General features: G+C 41.6%; 1 protein-coding gene across 1 annotated transcript; it reads right to left on the bottom strand.

Moving 5' to 3' along the window:
* Nucleotides 1-5,957: 5,957 nt before the first annotated feature.
* Nucleotides 5,958-13,150, bottom strand: gmpr (guanosine monophosphate reductase). The gene is made up of 9 exons (XM_070846300.1): nucleotides 12,957-13,150; nucleotides 9,901-10,020; nucleotides 9,353-9,436; nucleotides 9,075-9,248; nucleotides 8,902-8,983; nucleotides 8,118-8,224; nucleotides 7,462-7,504; nucleotides 7,173-7,332; nucleotides 5,958-6,778 (listed from the first exon to the last, which is right to left on the bottom strand). The coding sequence occupies exons 1-9, from the start codon at nucleotides 13,041-13,043 to the stop codon at nucleotides 6,598-6,600; spliced, it is 1,038 nt and encodes a 345-aa protein (XP_070702401.1). The 5' UTR covers nucleotides 13,044-13,150; the 3' UTR covers nucleotides 5,958-6,597.

Raw genomic sequence — 13,150 nt, 5'->3', positions numbered from 1 at the left:
ATGAATGCGGATACTTTTTGGTGCATATTGTCCCTCCTGCAAAGACACTAGTTGACTGACAACGGAGTGAATGGACACTGCTTACAGTACACTTGTACAGAAATTGCTCTGTGGTGTGTTTGTGTATGTGTGTGAGTTTGTGTACGAGTGTATGTATATTGTGTATAGGAAAAGGATATACTCATTTGATATAAAGATAGTGCTAAATGTCCAGTATTTCTACTTGGAGTCGTACTTAAGAGAATCTTGCAATTTGCACATCAGGAGGAGGGAGAAAGGTGGAGACATAATTTTTTTTTTTTTAACGGCCCTGTCCTGAAACGAGCCCTAGACCACGTAACACACTGGAGGAGACCAGGGTCTTTGTTCCTCAACAGGCACTGTCACATTGTGGAGGAAAAGTTTCTACATCAACGCAGCTAAGGTCAAATTACATTTGAGTTTTTAACGAGCATAACCATAGCTGTAAAACAGAATTTAACATGTGCCTGCCTACTGAATTTACTGAGTGTTTGAAAGAAAATTGAGACTCTTGTGTCTGCTTTTCCTGCGGTTGAAACCAGGGTGTAGGGACTAGGGTTCAGTTTTGAACATGGCCTGTGCTTTCAGCCAGCTGAAACCCTATCTTGCTAAAATGTAGCAGTTACCTCAACAGATGTGCTTGCTTGGTTGTCCCAACATGTAGAGTTTTGTAAGCAACTCTTTTGAGGTGTAATGTGAAATGTGTATCACCTGATGATCCTGGCAAACCAAATGAAATTGGCAGTTCTACAACGTAGAAGTGATGGTGGACACGTGTGGGATTAAATATGCTCTGACTGTATGATGCCATTCAACATGTAAATGTTTCTCTCGTGCCGCATGCAACAATACAATATGATCACGCACTGTAGTTGGATTAGCATGTGCAGTTTGCTGACACAATACTGTTGTTCAGAAGAGAAGAGGTGGATTCCTGCAGGCACATCTGCTGAGCTTTCTACTCAGCCTCTGTATTTGGTGTTGTTATATGGCAGAGATATTTTTTAGTAGGCAGCATCGCTGTTTGCCTCTAAGAAGTGGATCAATCGTATTTCCATCCCACTGATATTATAGGTTTAGCTGTGTGGGGCAAAGCTATTTCAGGTGGTGGGAGTTTTACCAGGGTGATGGCAGGATGGATGTGTGCTCAGATGGATGAGGAATGGATGGATAGGTGGTTGAGTAAATGGGCAGACAGATGTTGATGGTGAGTGAATGAGTAGACCCCATATGAGATTTGATTATATTTTTTTATAATAAAACAGGGTTTCTCAGATCAACACCACCACAGTAGTACATTTTAATTTCTTCCTTTTCCTATTAAAGCATCATGATCGTTAGTAGTAGAAGTAGTAGTGCGTGCGTGTGTGTGTGTGCGCATGTTTTGCAGTCTGTGTGTGTGCGTGGTTGTGTGTTTTGTAAATATATGTCCTCCTCGTTTTTTGTCCAACCCCCTTCCCAACAAATATTTTAAAAAAGCAGTACCACAACATCTAAACAAACCTGTCAGCCACTCAGACCATCCAAACTTTAACTGTCAGTCAGGTTAAAAACATTTTTAGCCAAAGCCAAGTGAAGCTGTTGCTGCTTTGGTCATTTAAGAAGCAATAGTCCAACAATATTCATGCACTCCCCTCGTGTATGAGTGGAACACACACACACACACACACACAGTCATTCCACTCAAATTCTCTGCAATAAACATTTAATAATAATCCTCTAGCATCGCAACCAAAACAACTCCCTTCTTCCTATAGAGAAAACACAGTCTTGTCATATACTGGAAAATGTTTTTTCAAGGCTAACACACCAGAACACGATGCCCTTCAGTTAACACGGTTCCCTTTATCATAAAGTACATTTAAATCTGTAGGAATTGCAGTTGCAACGTCAGTTGCTAGATTTTCAGGGAAGTGTCTCATATATGCAGTAACTAAACATAACCCCCAAAACCTCCACTGTCCCAGCTGGTCAGAGTCATAAACTCTGTTGTCATGCTGCGGGTGAACATATGTCACTTGCACCTGAAGTAACCAGCAGACGTTTTGACTCCGCCCGCGTCTGCCTCGTTGCCACGATTCCCTAGTGACCTCGTTAACTTTGTTTCAGGTACCCAATCATAGCCAGCCAGCCTCACAAGCACCTCCTCCTGAGGCAAAGCAATCGATTAACCCTCAACAACCGTTAGCTACCTTTCAGTGTGGCCTGGCCCGGCCTGGATACAGCAGGGCTGGCCTGGACTGCCTGTTCCCCTCCTAACATCATATTTTGATATTCAGTCTCCTTTTCACTACTAGCTTATACAGGTTGTGTTTATACTTACGTGGGAATGCATGCTTAATAATAAACTAAGAAACAAAGCAATCCGAAATGTAGACACATGCTGAATGCAGGAGAGGGAATGGCACATCATAGCAAGGTTTCAACATTTTTGGAGGGTTTGGTGTAGTATTAATTTTGTCAGAATAATCCCAAGTTTAACCTTTTTATCCCCTTGAAATGTACCACGATGTGCAATACTTACATTTTGTTTTCTCCCTTTGCTGTGCCAAGTGTATGTAGCATAGTCTTACTCCAGTGTCTCATCCTTGTTAATGGCCTGTGTAATTTTTACTGTCAGCCGATGTGTGTGTCACATCTGTAAAACGAGTCAGGATGTTTGTGAAGAGAAACAAAACCAACGGAGAATTCGTCTGTACCTCTCTTTCCCTTTTGTCCTTGCGGCCTTCCTACATTTGAGTGTTTGTGAGAGACATGTCACGTGTGTCATGTCTCCTCGGTGTGTGCGTTTGTGCGTCTGCACTATATGTCGTGTGTGTAGTGTGTGTGCTTATGTACACCTGGTTGTTCAAATGTGTATGAGCGTGTTAGGGTTCGAGTGTGTGACGCATGCGTGCGACTGAGTGTTTTCTCCTCTAATTGTCTGTGAGATCATAAACCCTGACCCTCGGCGGTTCGCGGTGAGACCCACAGAAACAAAAGACCTCATTGCTAGTGGGGACCACTTTTTGTAAAAAAGAAAAAAACAAAAAAGCATAACATAAAAAAAAACATAAACAAAGAAAAAAAAACAACCAACCAACAGAGATGCACATGTAAGTAGATGTAAAAGACTTGATAATATTTCAGCACTTTCTAATCCTAGGATGGGCTTGGTCTAACCCCTCTGTCTCAGGCCGATACCTTCCCTAGGGGTAACATTCATTCAAAACAGACAGAGAGAATGAGAATGAAAAAGGGGGTGAATAAGGATGAAAAAGAGAGATGGCTCAGTTTAAGTTTTTGCACATCACGTTGCCGTAACCTTGTGTTTATCTGTCTGTGCTCCATCTCGCTTGGCGCCCGGCGCGTTCTTGGGTCCAACGGGCCGAGGTGTTAGGGGGTTCCTTGGTTCTTTTCTTCTAGGAAAACCTTTTCTCATGGAATGCATCCCTTCTTTTGTTGTGTTCGGGTTTGTTTGGAATCTTTTCCACCCTAAACCAACCAGGCTGTGCCGTTAACAAGGTTTCGTGTTGTTGTAAAGTGTCGGGATGCATTTGTAAGGAGTTTGATACAGCTTGATTTGGTCGAAGGGTGCGAAAACGGTGTGTACAAACCTTTGCTTTGTTTGCATTATCTTTGGTGCAGGAGCTTTTTCTGTGTTTTTGGTCTCCTTGTAGCACTCAATATAAAGTCAGGGGACTTAAAACTATGTAGAGAATGTGTCATTGTTGAGTTTTTATGACAAGCTTCCTCACTGGAGGAACACTGCTAATGTTGTCTTTTTTTAAAAAAAAAAATTGGCTTCTTGCACAATTTTACAAATAAAATGAATGTTGGTGTGTGAGCTTTGACTTTTCGATCAGAAAAAAAGGCATGTGTGCTCTTTGTTTCTTGATGTTTGTACTTTCATTTTGCAAAACGGATGTGTGTTTGGCACTTTGTTGTGTTTTAAAAGTGAACAGAATTCGATCAGGATTCCTTTTTTTTTCTTTTTTTGTATGACGTCGTCAATGTCCATAGCGCTGGATAACCAACTCAGGCAGAAAGAAAAAAAAAAAAAAGACTTGTAGAGGCCCACTTAACAGTTTAGTTTCACCCCAATCAATTTACATAGTGGGCTGTTTCATATGGGTTATAAGATATGTAAATTTATTACATATAATTTGATATGATTAACAAATGTAATTATTGATAATTAACTATGAATTATTATTATGATATTATGTGTATTATGCTGGAGATAGCTTGGATCACTCTTCAGTGTACTGAACGTCTTTGTTCTGCCTCTCTGTGCAAGGCGACAAACACTTCAGCAGGGGACAGGCTGTACGGTTCGCGACCTCTGACCCTGCCCACTGCCACGGATGGGGCGGAGTTTATCTGTAGCCTGTGGCTCATTTGATACCTCCCCCTGTTCTGAACACTCAGCCCTGAGGCTGGCAACCAGTCTGTCTGGATGTTTCTCTGCTTTCCTGTGACACCAAGTACTGAACTGAAACTTTTTGGCCCATGAGACAGACGATGGCAGAGAACTGGACATCAGCACAGACTTGCACAGACAGCCTGGCCTGCAGGGGGCCACAGCAGTTCCCAGCCAACTTGTTTGTACTATATTGTACTCACCAAGTCCCTGTGTCTCACCACCCTTTTCCTCTATAGCAATGGAGAAACCCTGTTGGTGTATGTATTTGACATCTGTACAAATGCACCTCTTTGAAAAAGAAAAAGAAACCTTGACATATCTGGAATAAATGGTCGACTTGTGTCTTTATTTGAACACTAAAAAAACACAAATGCTACATTTAAAACCATATCACTCATTAGCTATGATATTTTCCTCCATTGGTTTGGCTTGGTGCTGAAATTACAGCCGAAAATGGCGCCCTCTACTGTGCAGTAGGCTACACGACATCCCCACTACCTGCAATGGTTGAGACACTAATTACTGAATTATTGTAAAGTTTCTAAGCTCACAGGAGTACGATGTTGCACTTCAAATAATTCCCCTGTTCATGTTCCCTCATGTATGTTACAAAAATAAAAAGGGAAAAGAGAATACACTTAAGTGTACCAAAGCTACTGTCACTGTAACACACAGAATAGTAGAATGATGAAGATCCTGCAGATTTTCCAAATAAAAAATCTTCACCTTCAGTCTCAACAGAAATAGAACTGGGGCTAAAGAATTAATGACTGCGGAGTAGGTATATAGATATTTCTAAAATAAATCTTCTAGCTAGGTTGATGACTACAGTGGTTGCTTGAGTGCAAGAAAACAGCAAATCTATGTTTCTATCTATATGACATAAGATATAAGATGAGATATATTTTCTGGCTTCATCTTGCAGTACATTAAATTGCTGGGACAAAGTAGTCCTGTTGCTCCTCTGCAACAATGTGCATCAGGTAACCACCAACACAACTCCTATTAGAAGAAGAAAACCTTTAAAACAAACAAAAAATGAAGGTTCTTTCCCAAAAAGATGATCATTTGGGTTTGGTAACAAGTCTTCTTTACAATAACAATGAAACTCTCTTAGTGCTGCATTTCCAGTATGTTTTTCAGAATTTTCTTTTAATAATGTCTACTGTTCCTTTGCTTTACATTACTTCCCTGAAGCCCTTGATTTAAAATGTCAGGCACAGTGGAATCAGTGATGGACACTTATACGAGACTGGTTTACATGCACAGCAAGGTATGTGAGGTGTATCTAAAATATGTCAAAGGTCTGATGGACAGAAATTAAGAGGTCCTTGTGTTTATCTGGCTCAGTGTAACCTTCCTGACACCCCCAAAGTACATGCACACACACACTAAGGCGAGATACATGAGATGTTGTCTGTCACGAGGAAATATTATTTGCACATCTTGGAAAAAGAATGATCGACACCACTGAGGAAATCAGCAGAGGGTCCTGCATGCACCTACTGCGACATGATTTCTCCAGCGACAGTTAAAGGGTGATGTCTCTTTATCTTGCATATTGATTTGCACATTCATTCCAACATACAGTTCAGCAGCAGTTTCCCCAAAATGAACTTAGCACAAGTATCAGCCTCCTCCCGCTGAGTGTCTCTGCATGCGATGTGGTGTTAATGAAGAAATATGCCGACTACTTTAAATACACAAGTTAAAAGAGTATTTTGGAAGATCAGATATGAAGCACACGTATCTCAGTAGTCTGACTTTCTTATTCCAGTTTCTCAAAACTGAGAGGAATTTATCCAAGCTGTTAGAACATTTGTACACACACTTCAAAAATGGAATCTGGTACATTTAACAGCAAATTATGGCGTCTGTAAGCATGTAAATGCACCTGCTGTAGGATTAAGTTGATCAGAGCGCCGTTATTCCTCTGGGAGAGTGATTCAAGTCAAACTTTGAGTTTATTTTAATCACAACCTGCAGGAGACTGACAGCTTTTCCGACAGCAGAAATCCTGAGAGAAACAGGTTGGGCGATCATGTACAGGTGTGTGTGTGTCGGTGTGAGTGTTTACGTGTGACACCACTGTCTTACTCTTCCATGTTTCAGCTCTGCATAATACAAGTACAATGCACATCATGCAACCTGCGTGTGTGTGTGTGTGTGGACTAAGTGAACATTTGGCTGGACTGCTGTGTGACACGGATGAAGGTGGTTCTCCTGCTCAGCTCTTTGAGCTTGGCGGCGCCCACATAGGTGCAGGTGGAGCGGAGGCCTCCCAGCACGTCTCGAATGGTGTTCTCCACATCTCCTCTATAGGGCACCTCTACTGTCCTCCCCTCAGACGCCCTGAGAGCAAAGGGGGCAGGAGAAAGGAGGAATAGGGACATTTGTAGTTGAAACAAATACTTTTTGTTGATGAAATATGCAGTATGTGCTTATTCAGTTCTTTAACTTAACGCTCCTTTATAAATTCTCCTTTTTAAACTGGCATCATACTGATATTCTACACTTTGTGGGATTATTATAGCACCTATACTGAATAATGAGTACAACTCTTTGTATCCAGGTTTGAGTCATAAGGAGTATCAAAGTGCATACAGTATATACTTATAGATAACGTTATATCAAGGATTATAACAATCCTTAGGAGCATTTTGGTTACCAACATCGATGGCACAAAATTTTAGAACAATTATTATGCATCTCCTGATTTCCTGATCTCCTGTTATCAGTCGCTCACCTGTACTCGGCAACTCCACCCACGTATTTCTTCATGGCTGTGTCAGAGCTCATGCCGTAGAAGAGTTTGTATTTCTTGCCGTTCTTCTCAATTACCTCCCCAGAGCACTGGTCGTGGCCTGCAAGCATTCCTCCCATCATCACAAAGTCAGCCCCCGCACCTGAGGAGCAAAGCCAGAGAAGTAATACTGGTGGTTAGATTCATGGAACAGTGCAGTGCAGTTACACACGACCCCCCATGTGACTCATTTAAGTATGAGACGGCTGAACATTGTGCGTTGAATACTCACCAAAGGCTTTAGCTACGTCTCCGGGGCAACTGCAGCCACCGTCCTGGACAGAGCAAAAATACATATCACCCATAGAGTATGGCCTCACTCTGAATCAAGTTTTTCTTATTATTCTACCAGCCTTGGAAGGCTGAGGGCGCCCTCTGGTGGCCGATAGCCAGTATTACTATCACTGGAAGAACCTTTAACCAACAGCTTCTTATGGACATGTCAAATTTAAAAGTGAAAAAGCCTTGAAATAAGCAAATAAATGTATTTGAATCACTCATTATCTATAATGACAATTATTAGTAGGGCTATTGTGTACATGTACAGCATGGATTAGGTGAGGGTCTTTGGATAATGTTTGTTAGGACCCTATCCTGTACATTAATAAGCTGATGCACAGTTCAATACCTTCACATGAAAAGAAGCACAAAATAACTATATGCAAACTATATTTTTTTCCTTACTTTTTTCTCTATTTCTCTATATCTGCAACATATTTTCCTTTACATCCATGACAGGTCTCTTTTCTAACCTTTAAAGATTTGCCTTTTGCCTAACCTGACTGTAGTGACTCCTTTGACAAGTACACTATACTATACACTCTCCATTATACAGTTCAGTTATTCTGGCTGTCCCTGTATTTCTTTGCACCATAACGTGGGACCTACAGAGATAATGTGTCCTTTGAGTCCATGGGCTGAGTCTGCACACTCTATTACAGCACTGAGTTGAGGGTAACCCACTCCTGTCTTGATCCTTGTCGTGCACACAGATCCTGCAACACACAGTTCACAGTTCACACATTAGAGAAGTGATCCTCGTGTAATGTTGCTCGTCGGTGTTTGATTGCTGCAGCTGTAGTTACAAGAAACTGTTGTCTTTCAGCTCTCAGATGAGTGCTCAGCAGGCTGGAGACAGAGACACAGCGGCAGGTGATATAAGAGATTGCCTGCCTCATATGGAACAAGGTGTTTAAATGCAAAGTCTTTGGGATATTTGGCAAACAATAAGATAACTGGCACCAGAGCTCTTTATGTTCTAATTCTACAATGGTTTGTTGAAGCCAAATCTGCTGCATTAACAAAGGCTCATCTACTGGTAATAAAACCAGATTTTACTCTATTTACACCAACCTAAGACTTGTAACTCAAATCCTACTAGTGGACCAAATGTTACATTTTTTACTGAAAGGACAGAGTTGGTTGTCACGTTGTGTAAGAGTATCTCTCATTGTTGATAACTTGCTATCAAAATAGTTCACAAGAATGAGAGAGATGCCCATTTCAACCCAAAACCTTAAGCTTCCCTTTAATGCGGTAATGACTATTGTAAGATATGTTGATGATGAGCATGGGAGTAAAAAGTGCAACAAAAACACTGGTCTTTCCTTATGTGAGGCCCATGCAGTTTTGTGTTTACTCAGAGGAAGCGCACACACTCGTACCAACCCACCTGGCCCGATGCCCACTTTGATGATGTCAGCACCGGAGAGGATGAGCTCCTCCACCATCTCCCCTGTTACCACGTTACCAGCCTGCAAGGCAGACAGCGTTAGCCCTAAGACCACAACCCCACGACCCCACAACCGCCAGCAAAGCAAAGGCGGCGAACCCTGTCTCTCTTACCATGATGGTGTGTTTGGGGAACTTTTCTCTGACTGTCTTCACAAACTCCACAAAGTACTCAGAGTAGCCGTTGGCCACATCCAGACAGATGTACTTGAGGGCAGGGATGGCTTCCAAGATGGCACACAGTTTCTCCAGATCTGCTTTGCTGCTGCCTGAGCTGGCAGCGATATGCTGTGGAGAAAAACCCCAGTTGCCTTTTAGGAAGAGACTATTCTAAATAAAAATGTGTGTAATTATGTCCCTGTTGCTAATGAGGAACAACTTGCTGATATTACCTCTAAGCAGTCTGGATGATTAGCAGCAAAGGTTTTCCACTCCTCTACAGAGTAGTGTTTATGAATGGCTGTGAAGAGGGTGTGCTAGAAAGAAAGAAAGAAAGAAACGATTTAGATATTGAACCAAATTCAACAAATATGAATATCCATATTCCATTTTTTCATCTGTTCTTTTGATATTACTTCCTATAAATCATCATGGTTTCTTGTTTGTTGATTCTTGTTGCAAACACAAGAAACTGCTTTCATCCGACCGTTTCCGAACATGTTGTTGGGCTGAGTAGAAAAATCAAACCATTCACCCAAAGATTACCGACACTTTGATTTTCGGACGCAGTAGGCATTACAAAAAGACATCCCACAAGGTGGTAGACGCATCCAGGACAAGGTAGCTAAGTCATGCTTTCTCCTCACAGCATCCTGGCTTTTGTTTTGTGATTCTATGCCAAATGCTTGCTCAGAGAGCTTAGCAGGCCCACATAGTGACAAACACACAAATGCAGTGAAGCTGTTGTTTATTTTTCATCCATTCCGTTGTGTTAACTCACTTTGCTGAGGACCTGTGCCATCTCAAACGTTCCTGTGGTGTCCATGTTGGCAGCGATGATGGGGATGCCAGTGTAGGTCTGTTTGGAGTTGCGGAATGTGAAGGTCCTCTGAAGGTCCACCTGATAGGAGGGATGAGCCATGAATAATTCTGTAGCTGTGTTTCATGACCATTAATTATATCCTGCTACAAGGAAAGTGTTTTATGTGAGTGATGAATTATTTTGTCTCTCAAACTGACTGAGGGACGCTGCAGAGTTTCTTGAAAATGGGAGCAGACCATGTGGCCCGTGCTCTGGGTCTGTGAGGTCGTGACGGGCGTTCACTGAATCATTTAGACCTGGTGGTTAGTTAGCTTGCTGTAATGTGATAAGCTACATGAAACAAGCAGGGCCCATTGTGATGCACCAGCTGCTCCCTTTACAGGAAAGCATGTATCTGCGTTCTGCACTGATGGTGCAAGTCGTGGCGGTGATGGCTTTCGAAAAGATCATAGCCATAAATAAATCTTACCCCAGTTAGTTAACACGACTGAAACCACAGTTAGCTGCACAGTGTGAGTGCAGTTTAAAAACATGCTCCTTTTAAGTGACTCATAAAGAAAAACTGAACACATCCCCCTTTCTTACAAATGAAAAACGGAATTCAGTTGAAGATGAAGCAATGACACACACACACTTTCTCAATGCAACATGTACATCATTTAGTCAGTTGACTTTATGACTCTTTTCTCCTTGTGCTACTCTTATGCTATATTTTTGCATTTAGCATTATCTTATAGCATTATATTATAATGTCCATTATTAAGCAAAAGTTAGAGTCTTGCTGTACAAATCATTTACAGAAAGTGTTGTATTAGCACAGTCAGAGCTCAATATTTTAAGGTATAATGCCAAAGTGGAAACATATGTTTACTACAGGGAAGGTAAGGTGGATGGTAGATTGTTATAAGGAAAGTCAGAAGTGCAAAATGATTTGATTTAGTTCAATCCAACAGTTTTACAGTGCTGAATGCCTTTGCAGAGCAGAGCCAAGTCATTTATTATGCAAAGCTACTTCAGCTGTGGAAATGGGCTAACAGTGTGCCATAACCTTCACGGTGGAATCATTTTCAGAGCCGAAGCAAAAATAAGGCTTTAACTCATAATGGCGGGAGAAAGAGAAAAGTGGTGAAAGAGGTATGGATGAGAGGCGAGGAGTGGACAGTCGTGCGTATCCAATGTCTCGCTGCAGTAAATCAATATACCTTTTCTCTCTGTACAGCACACTGACTCAGCAAGATTTTCCAGTCTAGTCGCCAGTAAATCATCAGCAAGTATGACACATGGATCCATTGGCTGATCCAACAGTTATAAGGCAGTTTTAGGGTTTAGGCTATGAACGTGATCATTTGAAATAACAGTATCACTAAAAACAAATGGTTTTCATTAGATACTGAGTATTTTTTTCATGAAATCACAAAGTTCCCTTGATACAAATGCACGCTCACACAATATGAAGGACCTAAATGTAATACATTTACTGTGATCTTCTATCACTTGGTGTGTTGCCAGTGTTTTTGTCAGTTCCAATGGAGTGGTTAAAATTCAGATGTGAGAGCATCTGCAAGATGATTGAAGAGATACATTTCTGCAGCTCAGCAGTGGTGCATCAGTATGTGATTACTGAGCAGCTCACCGTGTGGTCTCTTGATATTGATGCAGTTTATCTTCCATGATGCTCATATACCATCAGCAGCAATAATCAGAATGATTATAGAGTCAGAATGTCAACAGATGGATGCTCTCTGAGTGCACGGACCATTAGATTTGACTTCATTGCAGCAACAAGTAATCTTGTGTCGACTATTGACCTCTGAAATCAGGTATTGTCTCTTTATTTTATTTATTTATTTTATTATTATTTAGTTACTTCAGGATTTGATGGAATGTCAGTAATGACCAATTCAATAAATGTGACAAAATATAGAATTGGCGCACATCAGTTCATGCTGAAGTACTGGGTGCTCTTTGCTATTATCTGTGTCTGTGTGCGTTAACATAGGCCCTCTATATATATATATGTCTAATGTTATCCTCATATCTCTGTGGCATATGGAATGTGCTCTGCTTGACTGTAATGCACAGTACTATTTTTAAACAGGTTTTCTGAGAAGTCTCATGTGTCTCATGTTGCTCGCCACCTCTCAGAACTGGCTCCAGAAGCCAACTCCCACCCACTTCCACCTTCCACCGCAGATCCAGTGCGACCACACCAGTATCATGATCTTTTGGGTCAGTACCAGTTCCTGATCTAGTGACACATAGGTAAGTTGAGGAAGTTGCGAGGATAAAACAAGAAGGAGAGTGTTGTGGTGTCCCAGAGACACACATGAGTGGGTTCTACATACACTGTGGCCTGTTATATCTGCTTAAAATGACAAAATCTAGTGAATCCTGATCAAAATCTTTGTTTTTTTATTCCTGGTTCCTCTTGTTCATTTGTTGTTTTCTCTGCTGGTAGACAGTTATTGTTTATAGCCTCTGCCTGGCACAGGGTAGCCTGGTTATCTGCCACCTTTAAGAAGGTCACCCCATTGTTCCATGCTCCTTCGGGGTAACTTTTTCGCTCAACAAAGTGAGAGAGTACAAAGGCAGTGTGCATATTGGCTCACACAATACAGTACAAATATAAAACTATGCACTTGTCAGGTTTAGTGAGACATTTTTTTTGGATTATAAGATAATCAATGTCATTGTTGCTGCTGCTGCTGCTGCTGCTGCTGCTGCTGCACTGTAAATAAATATGTCCAAATTTAATCTTTACTCAGGACGATATGAGTGTAGCAACTAAGGTTAGAAGGCCGCAAAACTCCTGCACCCTTACCATCCTCCCCCATGTATAAATAGTTAACATATCTCTATTGCGTCACCCACTGAAGGTGTAAAGCGTACTTCCTGAATGCAACAGTAAACAGATTACTCTCCTCCTGAGCAGGATTCTGCTCTGCTGGTTGATTGAATTGTAGCCGTACTACTTGGATTACATTATCTGAGTAAAATGAATTATCGGCACCGACCTCTGAGCGACTCTTCAGGCTGCTCCTCTTGGGTCTGAAGAGGACATCCTTAAAGTCCAGCTTGAGGTCTACGTCCACACGAGGCATTTTGGATGCCCAGAACACTGATGACCAGGTTAAGGAGGATGAGGATGATGAGTATGCAGTGGAGAATCCCCTGAGGAAGGCTGCTGCAGCAGTGGTGGTTGCTGGTC

This window comes from Pempheris klunzingeri, chromosome 16 (assembly GCF_042242105.1).
Source record: "Pempheris klunzingeri isolate RE-2024b chromosome 16, fPemKlu1.hap1, whole genome shotgun sequence".
Lineage (NCBI taxonomy): Eukaryota > Metazoa > Chordata > Actinopteri > Acropomatiformes > Pempheridae > Pempheris > Pempheris klunzingeri.
Note: the sequence above shows the minus strand (reverse complement) of the source record. Positions and strands in the feature narration are given on the sequence as shown.